Raw genomic sequence first — 23,251 nt, 5'->3', positions numbered from 1 at the left:
CAGCGCTACTGTTTTCCATTTAGGTGGTTTCGTCATCAAGACTGAATGATAACTGAACAGTGGTCCTTTCTCACCACGCCGTATAAAACTGCATTATGCGTTGACCAATCTTTGTTTACCATTGATCTAGCCTATATCGTTCGCCATCATAATTTTTTCGTGGGTGATTTTATAACGAAAGATAAGTCGAATGTCAAGTGATAGTGATAGATAAATGCAGAGTAACACTAAAACTCTGACTTGCAGTATTTGTAGCATTTGCCAATTAGCAGCAGCATTTTGCATTTAGTCACCAATTTAAAAAATTACCACCAATATACTACTTTGATTTAATTAAAATTGTTAATAAAAGGAAATCTTTAAAGGGTGTTTCATCAAATACTTTTAAAATGTTGTTTGAAAAAATCTCTTATTTAAAAAACTTATTTTTAAAATTGCATCGTTATGCCATAACCCATCATTTTGCCGATCGCGGTGTTCGGATGTTTGTTGAGTAGCATTCTACTCAACAACCATTGGCGACATAAAATTTTGAAATTGTAAAATTTGCAAAATATCCCGTTCTTAGGTTAACGATCGACCAAATTTTCATTAGCATTCGCGTATTTTCCCCTCCCATCTATTCATCCGCGCAAGACGCCCGCCGCCGTAAAAGCTCAAGTGTTAAAAAGCACGAAAAACAGTGGATGTTACGGTCACTAAGAGCGGGTACTGCATTTCGATGCAATTTTGTGATTTAAACAACAATGTTTAAACCATGGCCTACTATAATAAACGGCCAGTAAGCGCGCAATACCCCCTGCGCCTAAAACTAAATTGCCAGAGGAGCCTAATACCCCAAATCGAAGTCCACTTTCTACAGCTTCATCCCAACCATTCCAATTTCTTTTACTTTTTCCACTGATTGGCAATGGTGGAGAGGTACTACTATCGTAGTACCTCAAACAGAATTCCACTTTCCACTGGTTTTTTCCACTCATTTCATTTCTGTATTAGTTACCAAACAGTGGAAAGTGGAGCTCGGTTTGGGGTATTAGACCCCTCTGGCAATTTAGTTTGCGAAAGAAGGTGTTCGATTTGCCCTTAGCGTGGGTCTTCAGGGAATTTGATTGTTTTTAGGGCATAAATAGAAGCTAGGTAAAAAATAATGTAATTAGTTTGTAGAAATTAACCAGGAATAACGCAAGACCATCTTTTATCATTTCTTTCATCGTTTTAGGGGTGAAATGAAAAAGTTGTCCGGGCAACTACTAGAAATCAGTGTATTGGATTTTGGCCAATCAAATCCGCAAAAACAAAGAAATCCGAAGCAAATCCAATTTTTTGCGGATTTGCATTGGATCTTTAAATCATTCAAGACAGCAAAAGTTCTCGAGTAACATAACCTAAACTAACCTAAGCTAACTTTAACTAACCTAAGCAGTAAAATCCAATTTAATCCACATCCACAAATGATGTGATTTGGATTTGATTGGATTTGATGATTTGGTTTGTTAAAATCCAATACACTGCTAGAAATGGACAGTAAAATAAAAGCTTTTTGGGATAACTCGAAAGCTTTTCAAGTCTAACACTTAATTTTGTTATCTAAAAATACATATCTAATTCCTGTTACCCAAATATTGCGAACGAAATCCCTATCACACTATGAGAGGTAGAATTTTTGTTTCATTGCCTCGCGTTCCATTTACGCCCACACTCCGGCCAGTTAGCTCTACAAATAGGCGTAACTCATCATAAATCCGCTGCACATTTATTAATAAGTATATCTGTCTTTGAAGCGGTTTCTCCGAAAGGTAAGAAGCGCAAAAGAAAAAAATAACTGAGATGAGCTTGTGAATGATGATGCATTGCTTACGATTTCGCCATGGTGAAGTAAAATGGTTTGCCAATTTACCTCGGTCGTCCCGTTTTTTTCGTGCTGGCCCGTGCAACTAACAATATTAAGCCTGTTTTTCAATAGATCTATTATTCCGCTACGAATAACCAACAGATTCCAGCAATTTGGTTGGTGGAGAAAAATAAACGTGACTATATCTTCTTTTCTTTTGCAAACAGTTCGTCACGTTGTTTTCGGTAAAGATAATTAAAAGACGTAGACAATTTACAGACGTGGAAAAAAATCTCAGTATGCCGCCACGATATGTTATGCTAACGGAAAATATTTTCTTCTGCATTCATCTGCCTGTTGGTTTGTAGCCTAATGCTGTTGTCAAAAGAAGTCAAATATACACGTCGACGAATGTAATCCAATGTTGTTTGAAGCAAGCACTATCCTGGGTATGGACAAAGCTCAAATTTAAGGTATTTTTTTTTTTTTTGTTTATTTCACAAACCGATTGTTGCCACAGACATTTTGATGGACATGTTCTTTTAATTTAGATTCACCTCTTCAAATAGCAGAGCCAGTAATAGTAACAGCACCATAACTAATGGCTGTTTAGGGGCCAAGATGCTAGTCGACCTGTTTGCAGCCTCTCTTTGGATTATAGTATTTTTAATCCAAGAGGAAAAAGAGCTGACGCGCGTGAAACCGTTGGCATAGCCACTTTCACAGCCTTGATTGGAACCGAACGAAACGATTCCTATTTGCTTCCAAGTGCCATCTGCCTGTCTGAAATTCATTGGTCCTCCACTGTCGCCCTATAAATAAAAATTTGCGATTCCTACTACATCATACATTTTTGATAGATTAAGATAATACGTGGCAAGATCCTTGATGGTCTTCTCCACTCGTGCAAATCATTTCGTCTGTTATCACGCTGTCGTATTGTTCTAAACATTTCTCGTTTGTGATCACTTTCACCATCGTTTTACGAAGGACTGAACTTACTCCTCCACTTTCTATGCACACATTAAATTAATGGTAAAAACGAAAAAATGAGTAAATTTTGAAAAAAATAAAATTTCGTTTCCATACCATCACTTGTAAGGCCCCATCCAGTCAGTAGGACAGTGTCGTTTACATAGTCGACTGCGGGATCGGATGGGCTATCCAGACATACGGGTTGAATGTATTCTGAAACTGAAAATAAGCGAGACATTCAACGCGATAAAAATGAAAGTTTTTGCACAGACTTGAGAAGGAGATGGTGGCCGGAAGTCGGACAAGTGCAATGTCAGCGTGTAGAGTCTCAGAATCCCAATCCGGATGAATAAGGTATTCACGACTGGTATATCGTTCTTGATGCACTTCGCCTTCATCTTCGAGATCATGGGCTCCCAGCGTAATATGAATCAAGTTGGTACTATTTGGAATAAGCAGAATTATTCGATGAAGGGAAAATTACCAATATAAAAACATACTTTATTAAACAGTGAGCCGCTGTGAGAATCCATCGATCGCTAATCAAACTACCTCCGCAGGCGAAACTTTCGTCATTGGTTTTATGAAGGACGAGAAATACTTGCCATGGGAATTCGTGGGGTGCTGTTTCGACTCCTCCGACGATCTTGGTCCACGGGCCATTATTGGAATAATTGTTGTTTGAAGGCTGATTGGCCAAGCCACAAACGTAGTTGTTGTCTGAAAATTAAAATTTAGCCAAATAGCAGGGTCTTTTGTTGAAACGATAGCCTACTTGCATTAAACGCCGAAGTAAAGCGGTTTTTTTACCATTGTTAGATTTGACAATAATGTCACGGAAATTACTCGTGAGGTCTCTTCTTATACTCTTTGTAATCCGGGAAGATAACTGAATGCTATTGGTAGAAGAGTGAACCAGTGAACTAAGTGGGTAGGCGTCAATTTCAGCTGGTTCGAGGCAAATCACTGCATAACATAAATAACTGAGTAGTATAACAAGAACACGGTACGCAAATTTGTCAAGTTCTAACATGACGTTTAAAATTCATGAAACACTCTACATCGAAAAACAAGTTTTCTGTCAGCAGAGCCATATAAACGAGGGATATTCAACGAAAGCTTCCTGTCTGTGCCCACGTTACCCTCACACTAATCAGTTGATGTCCATTTTTTTTGTAGGCCATTTTTTGTAGGCCATGAAAAGGATAGTACACCCGGTCCACCTAACCCAACTCTGACAGGATAACATTTCAATTACGACAGCCGGCAACAGTGGCGCAATTTTTCCCTTATCTCTCTCTCTTCATGGCTACGTTAGTATAAGCATTAGCATAAAGGACTTTAACACAGAGAATGAGATCAGATTTTCACGCTTACAACTGCATTTCGTTTCTTTTATCTAGGATCGAGTTCTCCATATCTACTCGACGTTCATAAAATGTCTTTAGCGCTGTTTTGCTAAGCGTTGAGCTTGCGTAGCGTTTAAATCATATCCCAGAAGATCGACAACACTATTCTTACTCAATTTATTCGCGCATTTCCATCTCTTTTATTATTTGTTTATTTATTTATTTTTTTCAGTGGCTCGATTCGCACTTTATCAGGTTGCACGCTCGTATAGCAGGTCCTGGCAACTAATTCGACTGAGTAGCTACGGACCATATGCTGTTACGTAATACAGTGAAATCACAGGTAAAGAAATGAAATTGATGTATGCCCCATAGAAAGGGAATAGTGACATAAACCGTCCTCACCGCAAAATGCAAGGAACGGCAAAGGTAATAGGCCTACCCGTTAAACGTAATACGCATAAAGTCACTCCAAAGTAAGAGTGCATTAGAGGTGCAACAAACATCGTCGAAATTAGAAATGATAGTCTCTGGTAAAGGATTAAAAGAGCCTATTGATAACTTAATCGATTAGGTGGCGGAATAGGGAATTCTGTTCCTGTGACTTGTAGTAGGCTACTCTACTACTTTAACATTGAACAATTTTTAGACGTATTGCTCTCCAAATTCACGCGCATTAGTTTACGAAACTACCACGACACGAACTATTAATCTTCATCCCTGCTACAGGGACAATTGATGTCCACATCGTTACGTTAGCGCTTGAGTGGTGTAAATAAGTTGTACAGTGCACATCTATGGACGTGGCCGTGTATAGCATGCATGAAGACGTTTGCATGATTGGCAACAGTTTGTCAAGGTCCCCCGTACTTAAAATCTATCGAAAGCATTTCGTAAAAAGGTTTGGATTGCACCATTGTTTAAATTTGCGTCAATATCCGTCCAAGTTAGAGGACAATGCTATTTTATTTACGTTTCCATTTTCACGTTCTATAACAGTGTATTTGATAATAATTTGAAGCGGCATTTGTTGGCAACTGCGACACAGACAAACACCAGAGAAACAATGAATAAATATCAATTAAATAAAAGAGGAACAAACACTGACGTGTGGGCGCATTGATTTCTGCTTGTTACATTCACGAGTATATACGTTGTCGAATTGCAGTTAGAAACTTCCTTAAAATCGCATCCTAAAAACGAAAGATAGCAATTCGGAGACGCGCTATTTTTCGTTTTTGGCGTAATGGAAGTCATCACTTTATGATAAGTCGAAAGATTATAGGTCATTGAGTTTCATCGCCAAACGTGGCCGTTCCCGAAAGATATCCGAGGACAAATTCGGATAGCCAGTAACGTATTCCTTCTCCGACGATACGTGTCATAATAGGTAATGACTGTGAAAATTATCACACGTGTAAAACATTGTTTTAAATCAACTGTGCTAAATAGAAATATACTGTCGTTATAATGGGTGTATTACTACATCGTTCCCGGAAAAAAACCAAAACCAACTAATGCTAAAGAAATCCCATGTGAAAATCCCACAGCCATTCGACATTCATAAGCTAATACGTGTCGAATAAATTTTTCCAATTTAAAGTAGACCTAGGCTAATGCTCAAACCAAGATTGAGGCATAAGTTCAGAAGTGATCCGTCGCTAGAAACACACTTGTTCTTGGGGACGTGACCACAAGTGGCGCCGGAACTTCGGGGTGCGGGAGTCGACCACTCATTACCCAAACCGGGAGCTTTATGCAGTGTGCAGGTGCCTCCGCTCTTAAGAGGTTCGTGAGTGAAATGGGTACAATGGGAATTACGAACGCAAATTTTGCTGCAGGAAACGGGATCCAAAATATTGATGATGATGACAAGTTTCAATTTAATGAAAATGCAGCTGTTGAGAGAAATTGCCGAAGTGTCTATGGGCAGGCTAATGGCTGATGTTGCCTGGCTGACGCCAGTGGTAGGACTCTTAATAAACAAATTGATTTTATCAAGTTGCTATTGCTAAATATTGAACCTGAATACCTGAACGGATGCCAATTCCGTTAGAAGAGTAGATCCGTCAATAATTGGCACATTGTTTGAAGCTGATGCCTCCTGTTTCGCATCGATAGAAGGAACTTGTCTTCGCACACGAGAATCGATACGGTAATTGGTTGGAGATTCTAGTGGAAGCCAGTCAACAAAGCGCTCGACGTTGGCCTGCTCCAGGGTGGCTGAAGTAACGGCTGCCACCAGCAACATCAAGGTAATGAAATTTTTCTATTTAACAAAATTTAAATTAAAAAATAGCAATAACTGGAACCCGAGGCGACGTCGCAGCAGCAAGAAATAATAAAATTTTTACGAATTGCTTTACCTGCATGTTGATAACTGGTAGAGACCTGTGTCTGCTGCAAAGGTCGACGATGGGTTTGAGTTTCTTAGAACTTGTGCTTGCTTTTATACCATCGACAGTTGCATGACATTACTCTACGCAATCGTTACACATACCCAATTGTCTCTTGCAATATATGCTGGCATCGTCCAAACACTTGCGATTGGCAATCCTCTCTCCAATGAGGTCACACACCAAATAGTATAGAGATATTTGTTTAGTTACAGTTTCGATGCATTTCAAGTATTTTACGAGCCACTTTTGACTATCATTAAAAAAGACCTGCAACTGAAACTTGTTTCTTAAAGCTATCGATCGTTATTGCCACAACACTGGACTACGAGGTCACATAAAAGAAACTCTAAAGGAAATCAAAAATTCTTTAAAAAAAATTATTTGCTGCATCTTGTTAGCTTAATTTATTTATTTTGTCATTTCCAGAGAAACATTATTATAGTCATGTCGGGAGCCAATTGGTCGTAAAACAAATCTTTTTCAAAATGCTTTATCCATGAACACAACATCAGATGTCGTTTGTAAACAAAATTGAAAAATATTGCAACAATTCACAAAAAGAAAACATTTGTTACGTAATCCACTTCGACAACTATTACGGCTCCGACTGGCAAGACTTTTTTTTTACACATCGCAAACGACGATTTAATACGGCGGTAAAGTGTACGTCTCTCAAGCGAAGTTGCGATCCGTGAATAATAATTTATTCATTTACAAATTCACCGACTAAACTGCACACCAAATTTTGTAGTAAAATAAAGTGTAAAGTCGCCCTTGCCTAGTGGACTAGGTCGTCAGCTTCTTCACTAGTTTTCATTGGCATATTTTTAAGCTTAAATAACGCGGTGACAATCTTGTACTCGTCCGTTTCGCCATGTTTGTCTCGTACTCGCCTTTGGTGAAAGGCGTCCATGTGGAGTCGGACAGCAGGTCTTAAGCTTTGGCTATCGGCAGTTTATACTGTCGTACCCAAATAGGATGCATATTTCATCAGCTGATATCTGTATCTACGTAATAAACCCGCAATCAGCCCAAACATCGTATCAAAGATTGTTGAAAATTATTTGCACACTTTTTTCGTTGACAAGTGTCAGAATGTCCCTGCGTGAAAATGCTTGTAATGACCCGCCAGAGTGTTCGGCAACGATGGACACATGATGTGCAAAAGAACTGACCTTGCCGCTCAGTTCGGTTATGTAACCCTTGTAGATAAATATACGCACGTTTGCTATAGTTGATGATGAGACATCGCTTTGCCATCATTCAATTCAAGGGTACGGTTATTAATTATGGTTGTGATCATTGCAGCATGCCCATTGATTGCACTAATGCAAGAACTCGTTCCGCAGATGTTTTTCTTATTCTTACAGTACCTAAGAAAAATACCCAATTCTCTCGTGCACTAGTGTACACCTAAGACGAGTACCGGATCCCTCATATTATTTAGAAGTGCATTTGAATTAAAATAAATTTTGCAGAAGAGCGAAAAACAATTTTAAAGTGATAAAATTAAAAAAAAAGCAAAAGCAAACATTCAACAGATATCACAGAAACATACTACTCAAGTGCCACCTAGTGGCAACCGAAGAGAAGCTTCAAGGTCTTATGGCGGGATAGGTATACCTGTTTCGTTCACGATCCGTAATTGCACCCGTTTCAATTTCTATTGTAGCATTTTTTGCGTACTAAAATTTTTCTAACATAAATGAGATTTGTATAATAATAAAACAACAAGTCGTGAATAGAGTTCATTTTTTATAATCGTCAAATATTTCACCGTGTTGGCGAAATTTAACATTTAAGCTCAATAGACGCCATAACGAGCAGCAGCCTTTTGTCAGCGATGGTTGAACAGTATAAGGGACTTGATGAAACACATTATGTTTGTAGATGTAAGTTAGATATAAGTTAGATGTAAGAAAAAAAGTCAGGTTGGTGCAGTGGTTCGAGTGATAGACACCATCCTATCACTTGTGACTCCAAATCACGAACCAAGCACACGGTCATTCCTCCAATACTGTGACCGTAATTAGTGCTCATTGCATTCGAATCCGTTCGAATGCAATGTCCTGACTTTTTCGTCAGCTCGGCCAAAAAGGTACACGGGCATGGCATAGAGCGTAGTTTCCGGCCGCGTCAGTAATAAATAGTCTTTTATATTTTAACTTGTTTTCGTCAGAGAGGATTAATATATTCTTATTGGTGTGTGTAAAGTTGTCAGCGCGTTGGGAAATTCAAAGACAGAGTTGACTTAATGAATAAATAAGTTTTTGAACGCATTGTATTGGATGGTCGCAAAGGACTCGACAGTTTTTAGCGAAACGTATACTTGGCGCATTGAGAAGAGACTCCTCAAAATTAGGAACTTTGTCACTGTCAAAGAAGCTGTGGCTGATGGTTCGACAACTGCGCTGGTTGTTGCGGCGGTTGTCGTTTCAATCACTGACGGAGTTGATTCAACAGTCGTCGAAATTGTTTCGATAACAGTAGACGTTGTTTCCACGGTCACAGTCGGAGTACTGGTCGCTATAATGTCGGTACTGCTAGGAAGGGCAGTGACAGAAGCAGTTGCTTCAGTCGTGTTCTTGCTGGGGCTAACACTAACAAACACGGTCGTAAATTGCGTAGTAACAACAGTTTTTGTTACTGTTTTGGAGAGCTTATGCAAAAGTGACATGAACGCGTTCGTGGGGAGTGTTACGGCGTTGCCACCGAACGACATGCTGGGCTTTAAGAATTTCTCTTCAGTTTTCTCCAGTTCATCGTGCAAGCCTTTCAGCATTTCCAAGTGTTTCATCGCCGCTTTCTGGTCAGCTTCCTGGTCGATTTTGGACGGGTAGGGCATGGCCAGCAGATCAGATGTCGGGACGAAATACGCAGCCGGATTGGGCACCATATCTTGAGCCGAAGCAACAGAATTAATATATTTTATCAGCTAATATATTTCGGCACGCAACTTGGTCCCCACTAGACGCATCACAGTGTCTTCGTACGCAGGACAGTTTAGATATTTGAAACTTTGACCATCGTAATCGGATGAAAGATTGCCAGCGTCGTCGATGATATTTTGATTTTTCAGTTCGTCCATAATTCCTTTACGTTCCGCTTGGCTAATATTGGCCTTACTTAAATCGTCGTCTTTAAACTGTCCAAACAGCTTCAAGTTGACTGATTTGAGTTTCACGACATCAATTTTTGCCATCTTGTTGAATGTAAATTTATCTCCGCTACGATTGTAATCTCGACTGCCATAAAGTTTATCTTCGACGTAATCTTGCGAAAAAATGATTCTCTTTTCTTCTCCAATTTTATTGCAATCAATAGGATCGTACAGGATGTAACCCTTGTCTATAAAGTCTAATTCTTTGGCCTCTTCGCGATCTAGATTGAATCTGCCGACGATGCGGTCTTCAACGACGACGAAATTTTCGTTATCGAACAATGCTCCGCTTTTGATCAGTTCCGCCCACAACGATTCCCTCGTACAGGGAATCAAATTGTCTTCTTCAAACTTCCTTTTCAATTGGTTTTCAAATTCTTTTTGCTCTTCCTCTTTGCTTAGTTCCTTTTTCGCTGCCTGTTTGATAGCTTTTTCTAAGGCCGACGCGCAGACACCGTGAGCGTTTGCTATCCGAGAAATGGCCGTTTTCCAATTGGATTTTGCAATTTGTTCGACGGAAGAGTTCCATCTCGGTATGGCGCTGGCGTTGTTCAGCTGGTGGCCAATGCACTTGGACTCGCCCTCCAATAATAGATTGAAATATTCCACTACCGTTTCGTTCGGAATAGTAGCATTCTTTGGCTCCTTATTTTCATCGTCTTCTTTCTGGAAAACTTTCGAGCTTCGATGAATTTTCTGTTCGATCCACCTTTCAAAGTTATCGAGATTTTTTTTCTGAAAAATTCTTAACTCTTTGGGTCAGACGTCCTGCTACTTCAAAATCTTCGATGGAGCAATCAGTGCCCAACAAGGACCGAACTGAGCCAAGGAAATATTGAAACAGATTAACGATGTTATCTTTTTGCTGCGTATAGCCATCAACAGCACAAAAGGAATAAGGCTGATCAGTTTTCCTTTCTGTCGACCGGACGATCGAAAAATTCGATATTTCCATATTGATTTGCTCACTTAATACATTTTCGCAAGTATGCAGTATTTTGATAAATTCATTTTTGTTTGTTTTAAAATCTTCCTTCAGAAAAATGAATGCGCGGTAGTAGTAAGCAGCAGCATATAATTGGTTGTCTTTTGATTGGAAGAGTTGTTCCAAAATATTGGTTGCCGTCGAAAGCTTCGATTTCTTATTACTCGTGGACAAATGTTTGGCAACGACAACTAAACGAGCTGGTGTCATCCAGTCAATTTGACTGTTATCAGGAAAGTTGTACTCGGGAATTTTGAATTTTGGAATGAACTTCGTTGAGTATGAATACTTTTTCAGGTCGAATGGGGAATCATCCATTTCGTTCAGCCACGAAGCCCATTGATCCAATACACTTCCACAGATGGCACGTACTTCCTGATCACTGTATTTTTTTTCCCCCAAAGTTGTATTTTTAGGGTAGTATAATATTTTGAGAAAATATCAAATAATTTCACTTGATCTCTTGTTTCTTCAAAAAAAATTTCCAACCGATCAATGCGCTGTTTCCCTTGAACATTGCGTGTTTTCTCCATGGCGGAAATTTTTGCCCAATCCTGGGTGTCGTTTTTATCATGCGTATTCCGTTCGTGTGAAATTAATTTGCATACAATGAGGATTTCACTTCCGGGTGCCCCATTGCGAGCCGCCCGACCCATCACTTGTTCCTCGATCCGTTCATTGTCAGGAAAAAAAGTTAGGCACACATGCAGTCCTCCATTTTTGCGCAATTGTTCGCTGATTTTCATATCCTTTCCTCGTCAGCCAAGTTGGTAGCGACGATAACATGCCCAATGTTCAGCTCACAAAAATACTAAAAAATGGATTTTTAATCTTACTTTCAAATGCGAATTTCTCGTAATCGCGTGTGTAGCAATGGAGACGATAATTTACACTAAGCCCAGGACTGGAACTCTTTATGCGTTGATGGACGACATTGGCAACTTTGACGGACTTGCAAAAAATGATGATCGAACGTCCTGTCTCGATAATAGTCTTGGTCTCCACGACAATGGCATTTAGCCATTCTTCTTCTGTTGAAAGGATTTGGGGATCTTTTTTCTGAAATAGCTTAGGGAAAGCCCTAGGAATGGGGCATAAATGACACTTAAAGTATCCTGTAGAAAAAAGTGTTCTTGTTCGGACCCCAGCTTCCCCGACACACCCAATAGCCCATCGTATTTTAACAAATATACGGCATTTGAGATGTAAACAGCATTGAGACTTTTCAGCGTCAATTTACACCCTTCCTTAAGCTGAAGAACCTGATGCAAGGCTCCGTCCCATTGCGACAAAGTTTGATCCGTTCCCGTGTCGGGATCGATTATAATCACTTGCGGATTGAGATCCGGACTCTGTCTGTTCAATCTTGGTCAACGACGTAGTCCTCGTCGCGTATTAGATCAAAAGCCTGAAAGGCGCTAAAATAATGCTTACACATGAACTGGTATTTTACTATACATATGAACGCAAGATTTAATCAAATCTTTGCGTAGGCGGTGCGCGTATTCTCGCTTTTTATATTATTGCATCCATACTTTTCTGTAATAACCGATAATATAGGCCACAACAGACTAGACCGTATACCAGAGACATAAGACCCTGGTTATTTAACTCATACAGGAAGCTCCCCCATTGCTTTTTCCCTCCACAAACGTTGTTTCGAAATAGACAGCTTGTTTCTGATCAAACTAAAGTACAATACTAAATATAGCAGTATGGCTCACTCCCAGTCCTCCCTTGGTAGCAGAACGGTACCCACTAACCTCTAAGGACTTTCTATCCTTTTTTTCAAACCAAAGTCATGAGACGCGACCAGATACCATCAGCCATTTGGTCACTGCGTTGTAGCTTGAGCTATGTAGACTACTGTGTAGTGGGCCTTAAGAAAATACCAACGATAGTTTCTGATTAAAATGAAACGCCTCCAACAGGTAAAGTAAGATTACGACGAAGATGGGATTCGAACCCACGCATGCAAAGCACAATGGATTAACAGTCCATCACCTTAACCGCGCGGTCACCTCGTCCGTTGTTGTTAACAGAATGTATTTGTACCATTGTAAGGTGGTTGCGAATAGTTTAGACAGGAAAATGCTTGATTTAAATTGCCTAAATACAACAAACACCATAAGAAAACGAAACTAACGCCCGATGAGGGACTTGAACCCTCGACCTCAGGATTAAAAGTCCCGCGATCTACCAGCTGAGCTAACCGGGCTACAATACATTGTTGTGCATTATTCAACAGGCTCAGAACCAAGTAGTTGCATTGGCAAAGTTACTCTATAAATGGAGAAACGAACACTTTGATTTTTGGTATAGATTCCTAGAAGAATTGTTCCGATCTAGCTCACTTTTTTGGAGCAAAATCAAAATCTCGTTCAGTCAAATAATTTCCATGCGATTTGATTTTGATGGGCGGATTAAGTTCTCTGGAGATGTTTTGTAGCCGTGACCACGTGTACAGCTCCCTCCAACGAGTTACCTACGTTGTTTCAAAGTGGACAGTTTGTGACTAGATGCTCATCGGTTTCAGATAGTTTGAAGACGGGATTGACAAATCGCGTTGGCCAAATAGTGAAATCAATGGCATCTAGTTTTGCCGTAAAAGTCGCCGGTAGAAGAATAGCGTTGTTTCCCTGATACTGGCAGCCAAGGTTGCAGTCTTCCATCAGCAATTCGGCCAATGAAGGAAAGCATCAGGATCTACACTTGTACCCTCACATCTAACCTCCTATATCCAATCACGATAGGTTTTCCCATGCACTATTGGTGTACCCCTTGCGGTAGACTGTCTGCTTGACAAGATCCTTTATCTGCCGCAAGGGTTCCAGAAGATGATAACGAATTAGGAACGAAGGAAATACGGTAAAGATTCATAGATTGGGGAACGGGTTGAAACTTTCTTATCTAGCCCGTGCACCGTAGCACACGTGTCCAGGAGGTGGATCGTGTGAAACACAAACTTTTACACACAATGTTTCCAACAATGAATTTTATATAGTTTTTTTTTCTGAATGGACATTCGATTTGTTTTTGCGAATTTGTCGTTTACAGGCGATAAATAAACTTTTCCTTTTCGATTGTTTACGCCTTTGTGGCGCAATTGGCTAGCGCGTTCGGCTGTTAACCGGAAGGCTGGTGGTTCGATCCCACCCAGGGGCGATATAGAATCGATTTGAAAAACTTTTTCTTTTCCAAAAATCTCCGTATGATACTTTACTAAACCTCTGAACCTTTCTTCTATACGTAGTTAGCTAGTCGTCAGTGGTAAACAAACTTCTATAGAATTTATTTTAGACGAATTTTTAGCCTTCGTTTGCACGCTGTCTTCGGCCGCTAAGTTATGTTTCACTGATCGGGAGTGATCACAGCGTAAATATTTGACACTGTTTTTATTCTGCATATAGATCACAGGATGGTTCCATTCATTCGCAAAAACTTCGAACGTAAATTTTGTCGTCACAGCAAGGCTCAAAAGCGATGATCAAGTTCAAGTTCAAATATATCTTTGGTACCAAAGTAAATGACAAACTGGGTTTATTTTGTTTCATTATAGCCTAAAGTTGAATCCCAAATAAGATTTTATTTTCCAAATTATTTGTTTAAAATTAATTGTTGTATTTTTATTCTCCATTAATCCTAAGACACGCTCATTTGGCAATTGTGCATTTAGGACTTTCCTTAGAATTTCAAATCAGAAGTCCCATTGGTGTTGACATCGTTTTTTGGACGTTTTTATTTTGTACGTAGAAATCGCGTACGCAGTAAAATGTTACTATTTGTTATATTTTGAGTGGTGTGAATTCTTGTGCGTAAAAAATGGCGACAAAATGCCGTCAGAACTATCACAAAGATTGTGAAGCCCTCGTCAATCAACAAATTAACATTGAGATGAATACTAATTACACATATTTGGCAATGGTAACGTAAAATTTAAGGTACATTTCAAGCTCTTCTTCATTTCGTTTGCACCAGATCGCATTTTACGATCGGGATGATGTAGCCCTGAAAGGATTTAGCAATTTTTTCAAAAAATTGAGACAAGAGAAGTTGGAATACATTCAAAAGCTTGTCAACTATCAGCACCTTCGTGGGGGCCGTGTGGTTTTCAGTGACATCAGTCGTCCTCCTGATCAAGAATGGATATCGCCGCTATCCGCTATGGAATGTGCTCTCACTATGGAAATGAAAGTCAATCAGGTAAATTAATTTTTTTTTAATTAACGCATTTTTCATGCTGACTTTGGACTACACCCTTGTTTCTGTAGTCCGTTTTAGATTTGAACAAAATAGCTGTTGACCGTAACGACCATCACCTGAGTGATTTTCTCAAGAAACATTTCTTAGTCAAGCGGGTAGAAACTATCAACCAGTTAGCAAATCACCATACCAAGATACAACGTGTTGGCGAAGGCCTAGGAGTGTTTCTTTACGATAAGGATCTTCTATCTTGAACAAGTAATAGCATCCGATTGGCTGGTTGGTGTACTGTAACGCACATAATTTATGCAATTTCGTCTTGCTTCTTCTGTTATCAGCGAAACTACTAAATTCTATGGCGTCGCAACAAAAATCCGTTTTGTTTAGAAAATGATTGTTCTGAATTTGCGCGATCGAGTATCAAGTGACGTGTTAAGAGTCTAGAACAAGGTGAATCTAGACAACAATAAAACATTAAGTTTCAACTCACATCATGTCAAATTTCGCAATTGTTTGCATAGATTAAAGAAGTATGATAAATCAAAAGGGATTCGAAAGCTGAACGGGAGATCAAACGCGGCATAGTTTAAATAACCTTATTCATTCTGATGTCGATTGTGCACGGTAAGGGCGTGCTGTACAACGTGACGGTTATTAGCCACAGCCCAGTGATGTGAACTAAATGAAAACCATTGTTAGTTTATTTCGTATGTTTCCGCGCCACAGGTATCAATGACTTCCGTTAGAACGTCACTCCGGAGATCCCTATTAAAGCAGCCGAGTATTTAATGATAATCCATTCTGTTTTGCATCGCCAGTGAGTGAACAAGCAGACGGCAGGTTTACTTCCATCCTACCTTTTCTGGAATTTGCATTTTCTTCTTTGAACAAGATGGCTAGCAAATGCCGTTTCAATAATCACGAAGATTCTGAAGCTCTTGTCAACAAGCAAATCAATCTAGAGCTGAATGCTTACTATCAATATTATCAACAAGCTGGCCAAGCACCATACCAACTTGATCCGCGTTGGCGATGGCCTGGGCGTTTTCCTCTACGATAAGGAGCTTCTTTCTTAAACCTGCACATAAAAGTTACAGGACTAGTCATATTACAAGATTCCATCATGTGACCAGGAAAATAACTTTAGAGGCCATCAGTTGCTAGCCATAGGATTGAGGAGTTGAAAAATCCAAATCTTGTAATTGATGTTACAAAATACAACCTGCAGAGAAATATTTTGAAATCAATGGAAAACAGTAGTCGCATTTTCTCAAGTACGAACATACCAGCATCCAACACATAGTTGCTTGCTGGATATCGTGTATCGGATGTCTACGATAAGGGTGTTGAGTCTGTTTTGCAGCTCGTGTTGCAACCCATTCCTTATCAGCCTTGAGGCAGCTGTACTATCAGTGCTAGCGGTCATGAAATATATCACATGTAACAACTAACAAGGCAAGCACAGCATGTTGTCTTGGGCATCGGAGCATGGTCTGGTTAGGATTTTGTGCAAATTTGTCCCATTCTTTTCGCAGTTAAGGGAAGGGAAAATTTCCACGTTGAAAGTTCCAATCGAAAATCAATTTTTTTGTGATGGCTAACATTGCTCTCTGGCCTTGCATAAGCAACGTTGAAAATTACCAACTTATTACAGACCAGCAACAGTATATCTAACGGTGGTTGATGGGTTTTCATTCCACTCACAAAATCAGTTGCTAACTGTGGCAGCTGAATCGAAGAATTCAACCCATAAAATTTGGATTAAGTCAAGTCAATCGACGGCCTTAAATACATTTTATAAAACCGTTCACGCCTTACTAATATTGCATTCAACATGAACGAATAACGTCCGGCACTAATGCCAACACGTGACCAATGTTTTTTCGGGTCACAATGACGGTGCAATTTTCCGACGACTGCCCTGAAATATGATAACTTGGATCGATAGAACGAACTACAACTGACGTTCATGTCAGCACGTTCTACGGGATTCCATGGTTTCGTTTGCGTTTTAAAAATTTGATGCAAGAAACATCCTCCCTGACACGGGATTACTAAATGTATGAATAGGCACGCAAAGCACAGGTTTGACGATTCTGAATTGAACGAAAATCTTAGAAATATGTTTCACTAATCCCGCAAAACATTTGAAATACCGAAAATAGCCCAGGTTTAATATTTATCAACTCGTTTCAAGCAAAAAAATACACGTTAAAGCCAATTGTTTTGTGTTCAATTAAAGTTATGGTTGGCGAAAGTGAGATCATCAGCTCAAATGGTGGTACCCGAAAACAAATGAAAAAAGAGAAAACAGAATAGTTTTCTAGGGCAAGGTGAATGTCCCGTTTGTTTTATAAAAGACAAAATGGGAAATGGAAAATTTTACAATGGCGAGAGTTTTTAGCAAAAAATATAATTCGGTATTGTGAATAGCTGTTAAGTAAGCTATCATTCTAAATATTAGTCATGTAATAAGGCTTAAAAGATTTTCGTCACGTATTCTTTTTCAAACGACGTAGTTACTTACCACATTGCAACGCAATAAGGAATTGCAGCGTGAGTTGGCGTTTCTCAACAAGGGCGTCTACTCCTGAATTACAATTGGTTGAGAGAAACTACCATTGGTTGCTATGGCGACATGTGGAGAGAGGACAGGGCACATATAAAGCCAGCCTGCAGGGCATTACTGTCATTCATCTGTTTTGCTTCGCCAGTGTGTGAACAAGCAGTTTCCCCCAATTCACTTTTCTCATCCGAGTCGTCACGTATTCCAAATTTTTAACAAAATTTCAAAAATGGTGGGTAAAGGTCGCCACAACTATCATGAGGAATCAGAAGCTTCGATCAACAAGCAAATCAACACCGAGCTGAATGCCCATTATCAGTACCTGGCGTTGGTAAGTGTCGCACAAACGTCGCTATTTTTCTTTATACACTTGTGCGATAAGACGCCATTTTCTCCATGTTTAGGCTGCCTTCTATGATCGTGATGACGTGGCTCTCAAAGGCTTTCACAAATTTTTCAAGGATTCAGCTGAGGAAGAGAGTGAACATGCTCAGAAACTAATTAAATACCAAAATGAGCGTGGAGGACGAGTTGTACTGACAGCCATCAACCGTCCAGCTCAACAAGAATGGGCTTCTCCTCTGGTTGCAATGGAATTTGCTCTCAATCTGGAAAAACAAGTCAATCAGGTATGCATTTTTTTCAGCATAAATATTGTTCATGTAATGTAATTTAACATATTTTTTTGCAGAGTCTGCTGGATCTACACAAGGTGGCCAGTGGTCACAATGATCCACACCTTTCCAACTATTTAGAGGAGCATTTCTTGGAAGAGCAAGTGGAATCCATTAACAAGTTGGCCAAGCATCATACAAACTTGTTGCGTGTGGGTGATGGCCTTGGAGTCTTCTTGTACGATAAGGAACTACAATCCTAAAGTGTTACAGACGTACTGGGATCAAGATAGAAAACGTCTGAAGTTTGGAGCACTTGTGTACCAGTATACCATAAATTCCATTGATACAATAGTTTGCAGATGCTCCTCATAATTGGGCTGTTGAATAAAACTGTGTTACCATCAAAGTACTTTGTTCCCAAATATTTATTTTATATTTATTTTTTATGTTGCTCATTACAGTGGTGCAAATTATATTGTGCAGACTTATGTTACCTTCCAATTACAAACAAACTATGTTTGACTGAATTAGGTGGTTTAATATTTCGATGGCTGGAACATAGAAAACGGTGACAGAGTTTCCGTCCATCTGTAAAGTTTACTGTAATATATTTTTATATATTTACGGATTTAACCTGAGGGGTTTATGTTTTTTATCCTTTTAGGTTCGGTACAGACTTGTTAATAGGGCAAAACCAATCGTCAGCCAAGAACCATGCTTTCTGGCGATGAGCTTGACTTGCCCTAAACCGTTCAATACAGTCTGACCTACAGTATGTTATTAGGACTTCGCAACCCAAAACCAATATCAGTCAACGATATGTGTTTACCCGTTTCGAAATTTAAAATATCAACAAATGCCAACCAATAGTCCGAGCATTAAAAAGAAAAAATAAATATTCTTCCACCGTATATAGAAGAAGTCGAATAAGGCATTGTGGAACGCTTCCTACTAAAGTAGATTGACCAGGAGGGCGAAAGTGAGAGAAAAAAGTGTCGCACGAGAACAAACGCGATTTCAGCAGAAGAATCCGAGGACGCGGATTCGATTGAGGTGTGTGAAGCTGCAGTTGGTGATTTAGGTCAGAAGACGAACTGCACAGCATCGTTAATTCCTGAGCAAGAATTTTGCCCAGTGGATGCAATCTTCATTGCCCGTCGTTGACGAGGTTGCTTCGGTCATTATGGATCTCATTCCAGAGTCCGTCGTAGAGGTTGCGGTACCTATACCAGCGTGTGGTACGTATACCTGTCGTGGACCTATACCTGTCGTGGACCTATACCTGTCGTGGAGGTACGTACTTCGTATCCGTTTTCACCCGACTCGAGTCTGTTGTTGGTGTTCCTCCTGTTCAAGACGAGCGGTCGGTTGATGAAATTATTAATGCTCCTTGAGGTCGGACGAGGAAACCCAATAAGGCATTGTGGAATGGCTCTTATCAACTTAGACTGATCAAGAGAGCGAGGGAGAGGTTAGCAAGAGCTGCCCTGGAACAACATGCGTCCGGAGACGTCGGTTCGATTAATGTGGGCAAAAACGCAGAGGGCAATTTCGATCCTGTGTCCTGATGTGCATCACCGTCAGCCCCTGGGCAAGACATTTTCGAACCCAGTTGTGACTGCCACTGATGAGGATGCCCCGATCCATATATGGTGCTTGTTTCCATTGAGTCGGCTGATGATTCTGCCTGTTAGATCCATACCCCACTTTTCAGACGGCAGGAGATTGCCATTTCTCCAAATCAAGTTATGCAGTCGGTTGATATAGCCAAGCTGTCTGTCAAGGATATTGCTGCTATTTCATCCGGCGATATTTCCTATTGGCCGAACAAGACAAAGTGGAACGTAAACTTTCAGCGACGGTATTTCGTGCGAGTGAGACTCAACCTGGAACAACAGGCCATGTAGAAAAATCGGCTCGTTAAGTCCCCTTTTTTTTAGAAATATCGCACGAGAATAAGACAGTCTAAATTTTCTTGTACATATTACATTTCGGTTTTATAAATATTGACTTGTCGATGACGCCTTCTTTCTTTTCTTTATCCCAACAGAAACTATATAGTACATCTAAATTTCCTTGTATGTATATTGTATTTCGCTTTTGTAAATATGAACTTATGCCTCTCTCAAAAGAACTGGTTGACGAATTGATAACAGAGTTGATGACTGCCGTACGTGGGGACTACCAAAAATGTACACTTCTGTTTCAATTGTCTTTTAGCACAAGTTTGCATTGCAAGTGGCGGGATGGTGAGCAATATTGCCATCTCCCACATGCATGCACCCACCGGCAAGAGACCACTACGAGAGTTGATAGTCTCGTAGTGTTAGCAGGAATGTACAGGTAGTCTTCACTTGTTAAATGAGTCAAACTAGTACAGGACGTGCGCTATTGCGGAGAAAGCAGAGCAAGGTTTGAGTTTTAATCTGCTGTACGTAACACAATTTCCCTTTCTCATTCTTTGTAAATACCTATAAAATTCTTTGCTGGAATTATGTTTTATTTTTATTTTATGTTCATCGCACAGGCTAAACTTTCATTACTGAGTTTGTTGAAAAGAAGGAAAGGACGGAGTTGATCAAAACTTCCCCCTCTTCTAAAAACCGAGTAACTGTCTGCAGTTCATCGGGAATGTCGCGTAGAATCCAAACTACGTATACTGTATTTGAAATATTTCTAATCAATAAGGTCATTTAATACAACAATATTTTTTGCGCCCCAGGTGCAGAGGCTTATAATAGAACTTGGTCACGATGACCACAATTGTTCTGTTCGAATACAAACCATCCATCGTATGCACTTGCTAAGAATGCTCCACAGCCGTTGGTTGAGAAAATTTAAAAAAATGATTGCCCTAGTTTCGGATCAGTCTCGTTCAACATTTTATACCAGCGCGTTCCATAAACCATAAGTTAAGTTATCTTTACAATGCTATTAACTAGATATTACAGAATCGTATAATAAATTGCTTACTCGTGTTAATTCATTCAACGAAAGCAGTTCATTTAATCATTCGAAGTAGTAGCCGGTTCTCTTACGCACATCAGCTAACTTTATACGTATGTTCGATGTGCAACGGAAATAATATGAGAGACATCCGGAGCATTTCTAAACGAGCTCAATTAGAATTGCTGGGTTTCTTCGAATCGCTTGGAATACGAATAACTTCCCTCTAACTGCTGTCGATTTGCTGTGATCTGCGAGCAATAAGCGAGGCAGTTAAAAGATACCGTTCAAGAATCCAATGATATACGCTTACAAGCTCTTGTGTGTTATCAACAGGAAACAGTTTTCCCCAGTTAAAAAAAAAATTTCAGGAAAAAAATCAACGACGACTTTCTTGCTCCGTGACAAGTCGTGAAAAGTGATCCGACACGATGTTTGAGAACTATATATATACATAGACTGCCTTATTGTTTTGTTTCGATTGTATTTTGTCTTATATCCAGTCGCACGCTGCCCGCTGCTGGGCCATAGGAAAAGAAAAAAATTGAACAGGTTCACTTCCTTCTCTCCAGTTTCCCAATAGCAGATGCGCCTCCTCAACGACAGCCCTTTTTTTTGGTAGAGGACTGCCCTCTGTTTTCATAACCACTCAATACCGATTTACCATTTTTGCTGCCTTTCTTCTTTTTCATTCTTATTTCTTCGAAGGTTTTTTTTTCTTTCTTTTTCACTAGAGTAGTTCTATTCTTGAGCTGGTTTTTTATTATAATTCTACATCACTCGATGACTCTGGTTTCCCCATTTAATTTTAGAATAGGAAAAAACGGAGGCGCTAAAAGAGTGACGGGTGTTGCCATTTGGTTCCAGACCGGCGGCAGCCGTCGTCGGCGGCGAGTTTGAATCACAATAACATCATCCTCTCCGAAAAGTTTCACAGCTTTTCTTATCCAAACACACACATACACACATTTATATACACAATCTTAGAAGGGAGTTTTAAAAAAATTGCTTTCCCCAACATTTTTTTTTAAGGTCTAAATAACGTCTCCACCCTCTCATTCACTTAACGAAAGTGAGTGTGCTCCGGAAGAAGAGGGTTGGCGATCATTTTTCACAGCTACTTACTGTACGTATACACACACACACACACACAGCATATACATATCATAAAAAAAAGGCGGAGGAGAGCAAGAGAGAGGGAGAAAGAAAAATGCTAAATAAAAACAATCTAAAGTCTTTATAGTCTCTTGTTGTTGGGTGTAAACATGTACTCGACACCCTCATCGGCGAGGCTGTCTCGCGGCTCCCTGTCACAACTGTGAAAGATGGCAACATCACAGTCCCCCAGAAATAAACGCTACATATATATATACGTATGTATGTGTGGGTTTATCCATTGTTTTTGTACAACAGCTCGTTACATATTTCGTCTTTCACTTCTCTGACTGCGTTCTGATTTATTCAAAGACTGCAAAGCGGGAAACATAAGTTACTAAGAACAACCGTCGAGTGCTGATTAGTAAAATGTCTCAGGTGGCGTTCCAGAATGTTGCTCATTCTTTTTTTCTTTCAAATTCTGACATCAACCTCGGTGGTCCTCTCTCTAAAAAAAAAAAAAAAGAAGACGAGCAGTTGCCAAAGAAACACAACATCAGTGGCGTCAAACAGTTGCCTAAGGTGCTTGCCTCGTGAATGGGAGTAGACAAGACTATTTCTGTTGAATATAGACACGATGGGGGCAGGATGTCATAACTTGATCTTCTTTGAATCTATTACCAAAGTTCTCGCTTGCTCTTTCACATTCTTTTTTTTTTTCTTTCTTACTTAACGCATGTTTTTGTTATTCGGCCCTGCTTTCCCCCCCTCCCGAAGTACAGGTGTTTCGTTTTACCGCCCGAATGGAGTCGGAGGGGAGAGAGAAGTCGGGGCTGTCAGCAAAGATCTAAAAACGAAGAGACGACAGGTTAGCATTTTTTCTACTAGGGTTTTTTGGCCGTCATCGGAACTCTTAAAAGAGGATGTAAACATCCAAACAGAGTCTTAAAGCAAACAACACCGGAAGCTGTTACACCGTAATTAACTGGACTCGTTTCTTGCCTCTTCTATTGTTTGATTTGGATGTGCGAACGCGTTGTTTATCGCACAAAGACTCCCCAAGTGTAACAACTTTTAACACATTATCTCGCACCAACTGCTCGCGAGTTTTTTTTATACGTGGTC

The 23,251-nt window shown here is 39.9% G+C and overlaps 3 protein-coding genes and 2 non-coding genes across 6 annotated transcripts; 3 read left to right on the top strand and 2 right to left on the bottom strand.

Moving 5' to 3' along the window:
- Positions 1–2,340: 2,340 nt before the first annotated feature.
- LOC130685894 (brachyurin-like) lies at positions 2,341–3,931 on the bottom strand. 2 transcript variants are annotated; one of them, XM_057509179.2, is made up of 6 exons: positions 3,617–3,931; positions 3,307–3,526; positions 3,079–3,248; positions 2,921–3,025; positions 2,705–2,844; positions 2,341–2,643 (listed from the first exon to the last, which is right to left on the bottom strand). In XM_057509179.2, the coding sequence occupies exons 1-6, from the start codon at positions 3,837–3,839 to the stop codon at positions 2,374–2,376; spliced, it is 1,128 nt and encodes a 375-aa protein (XP_057365162.1). In that variant the 5' UTR covers positions 3,840–3,931; the 3' UTR covers positions 2,341–2,373. The 2 variants fall into 2 exon arrangements, with proteins under 2 accessions (XP_057365162.1, XP_057365164.1); XM_057509181.2 differs by having other exon boundaries at positions 2,921–3,019; positions 3,617–3,929.
- An 8,913-nt stretch (positions 3,932–12,844) lies between these two features.
- Trnak-uuu (transfer RNA lysine (anticodon UUU)) lies at positions 12,845–12,917 on the bottom strand. Its single transcript has one exon. It is a non-coding gene; the product is annotated as a tRNA-Lys (tRNA).
- Positions 12,918–13,790: 873 nt separating this feature from the next.
- Positions 13,791–13,864, top strand: Trnan-guu (transfer RNA asparagine (anticodon GUU)). Its single transcript has one exon. It is a non-coding gene; the product is annotated as a tRNA-Asn (tRNA).
- Positions 13,865–14,474: 610 nt separating this feature from the next.
- LOC130685906 (ferritin, heavy subunit-like) lies at positions 14,475–15,156 on the top strand. Its single transcript, XM_057509195.2, has 3 exons — positions 14,475–14,623; positions 14,678–14,902; positions 14,971–15,156. The coding sequence occupies exons 1-3, from the start codon at positions 14,522–14,524 to the stop codon at positions 15,154–15,156; spliced, it is 513 nt and encodes a 170-aa protein (XP_057365178.1). The 5' UTR covers positions 14,475–14,521.
- A 2,427-nt stretch (positions 15,157–17,583) lies between these two features.
- On the top strand, positions 17,584–18,491 carry LOC130685915 (soma ferritin-like). The gene is made up of 3 exons (XM_057509204.2): positions 17,584–17,799; positions 17,873–18,097; positions 18,160–18,491. The coding sequence occupies exons 1-3, from the start codon at positions 17,698–17,700 to the stop codon at positions 18,343–18,345; spliced, it is 513 nt and encodes a 170-aa protein (XP_057365187.1). The 5' UTR covers positions 17,584–17,697; the 3' UTR covers positions 18,346–18,491.
- The last annotated feature ends 4,760 nt before the right edge of the window (positions 18,492–23,251 follow it).

This window comes from Daphnia carinata, chromosome 2 (assembly GCF_022539665.2).
Source record: "Daphnia carinata strain CSIRO-1 chromosome 2, CSIRO_AGI_Dcar_HiC_V3, whole genome shotgun sequence".
NCBI classification, from domain to species: Eukaryota; Metazoa; Arthropoda; class Branchiopoda; order Diplostraca; family Daphniidae; genus Daphnia; species Daphnia carinata.
The sequence above is the reverse complement of the archived record's forward strand: the minus strand, read 5'-3'. Positions and strand labels throughout refer to the sequence as shown.

Excerpts from the sequence above, each read along its gene's own strand:
- LOC130685894 (XM_057509179.2), bottom strand. The coding sequence starts at position 3,839 with ATGTTAGAACTTGACAAATTTGCGTACCGTGTTCTTGTTATACTACTC. Across the intron at positions 3,527-3,616 it reads TATTGTCAAATCTAACAATG|ACAACAACTACGTTTGTGGC; the intron begins GTAAAAAAACCG and ends TTTAATTTTCAG. Across the intron at positions 3,249-3,306 it reads GCGGCTCACTGTTTAATAAA|TACCAACTTGATTCATATTA; the intron begins GTATGTTTTTAT and ends TATTCCAAATAG.
- LOC130685906 (XM_057509195.2), top strand. The coding sequence starts at position 14,522 with ATGGCGACAAAATGCCGTCAGAACTATCACAAAGATTGTGAAGCCCTC. Across the intron at positions 14,624-14,677 it reads ATTACACATATTTGGCAATG|ATCGCATTTTACGATCGGGA; the intron begins GTAACGTAAAAT and ends CGTTTGCACCAG. Across the intron at positions 14,903-14,970 it reads TGGAAATGAAAGTCAATCAG|TCCGTTTTAGATTTGAACAA; the intron begins GTAAATTAATTT and ends TTGTTTCTGTAG.
- LOC130685915 (XM_057509204.2), top strand. The coding sequence starts at position 17,698 with ATGGTGGGTAAAGGTCGCCACAACTATCATGAGGAATCAGAAGCTTCG. Across the intron at positions 17,800-17,872 it reads ATTATCAGTACCTGGCGTTG|GCTGCCTTCTATGATCGTGA; the intron begins GTAAGTGTCGCA and ends CTCCATGTTTAG. Across the intron at positions 18,098-18,159 it reads TGGAAAAACAAGTCAATCAG|AGTCTGCTGGATCTACACAA; the intron begins GTATGCATTTTT and ends ATTTTTTTGCAG.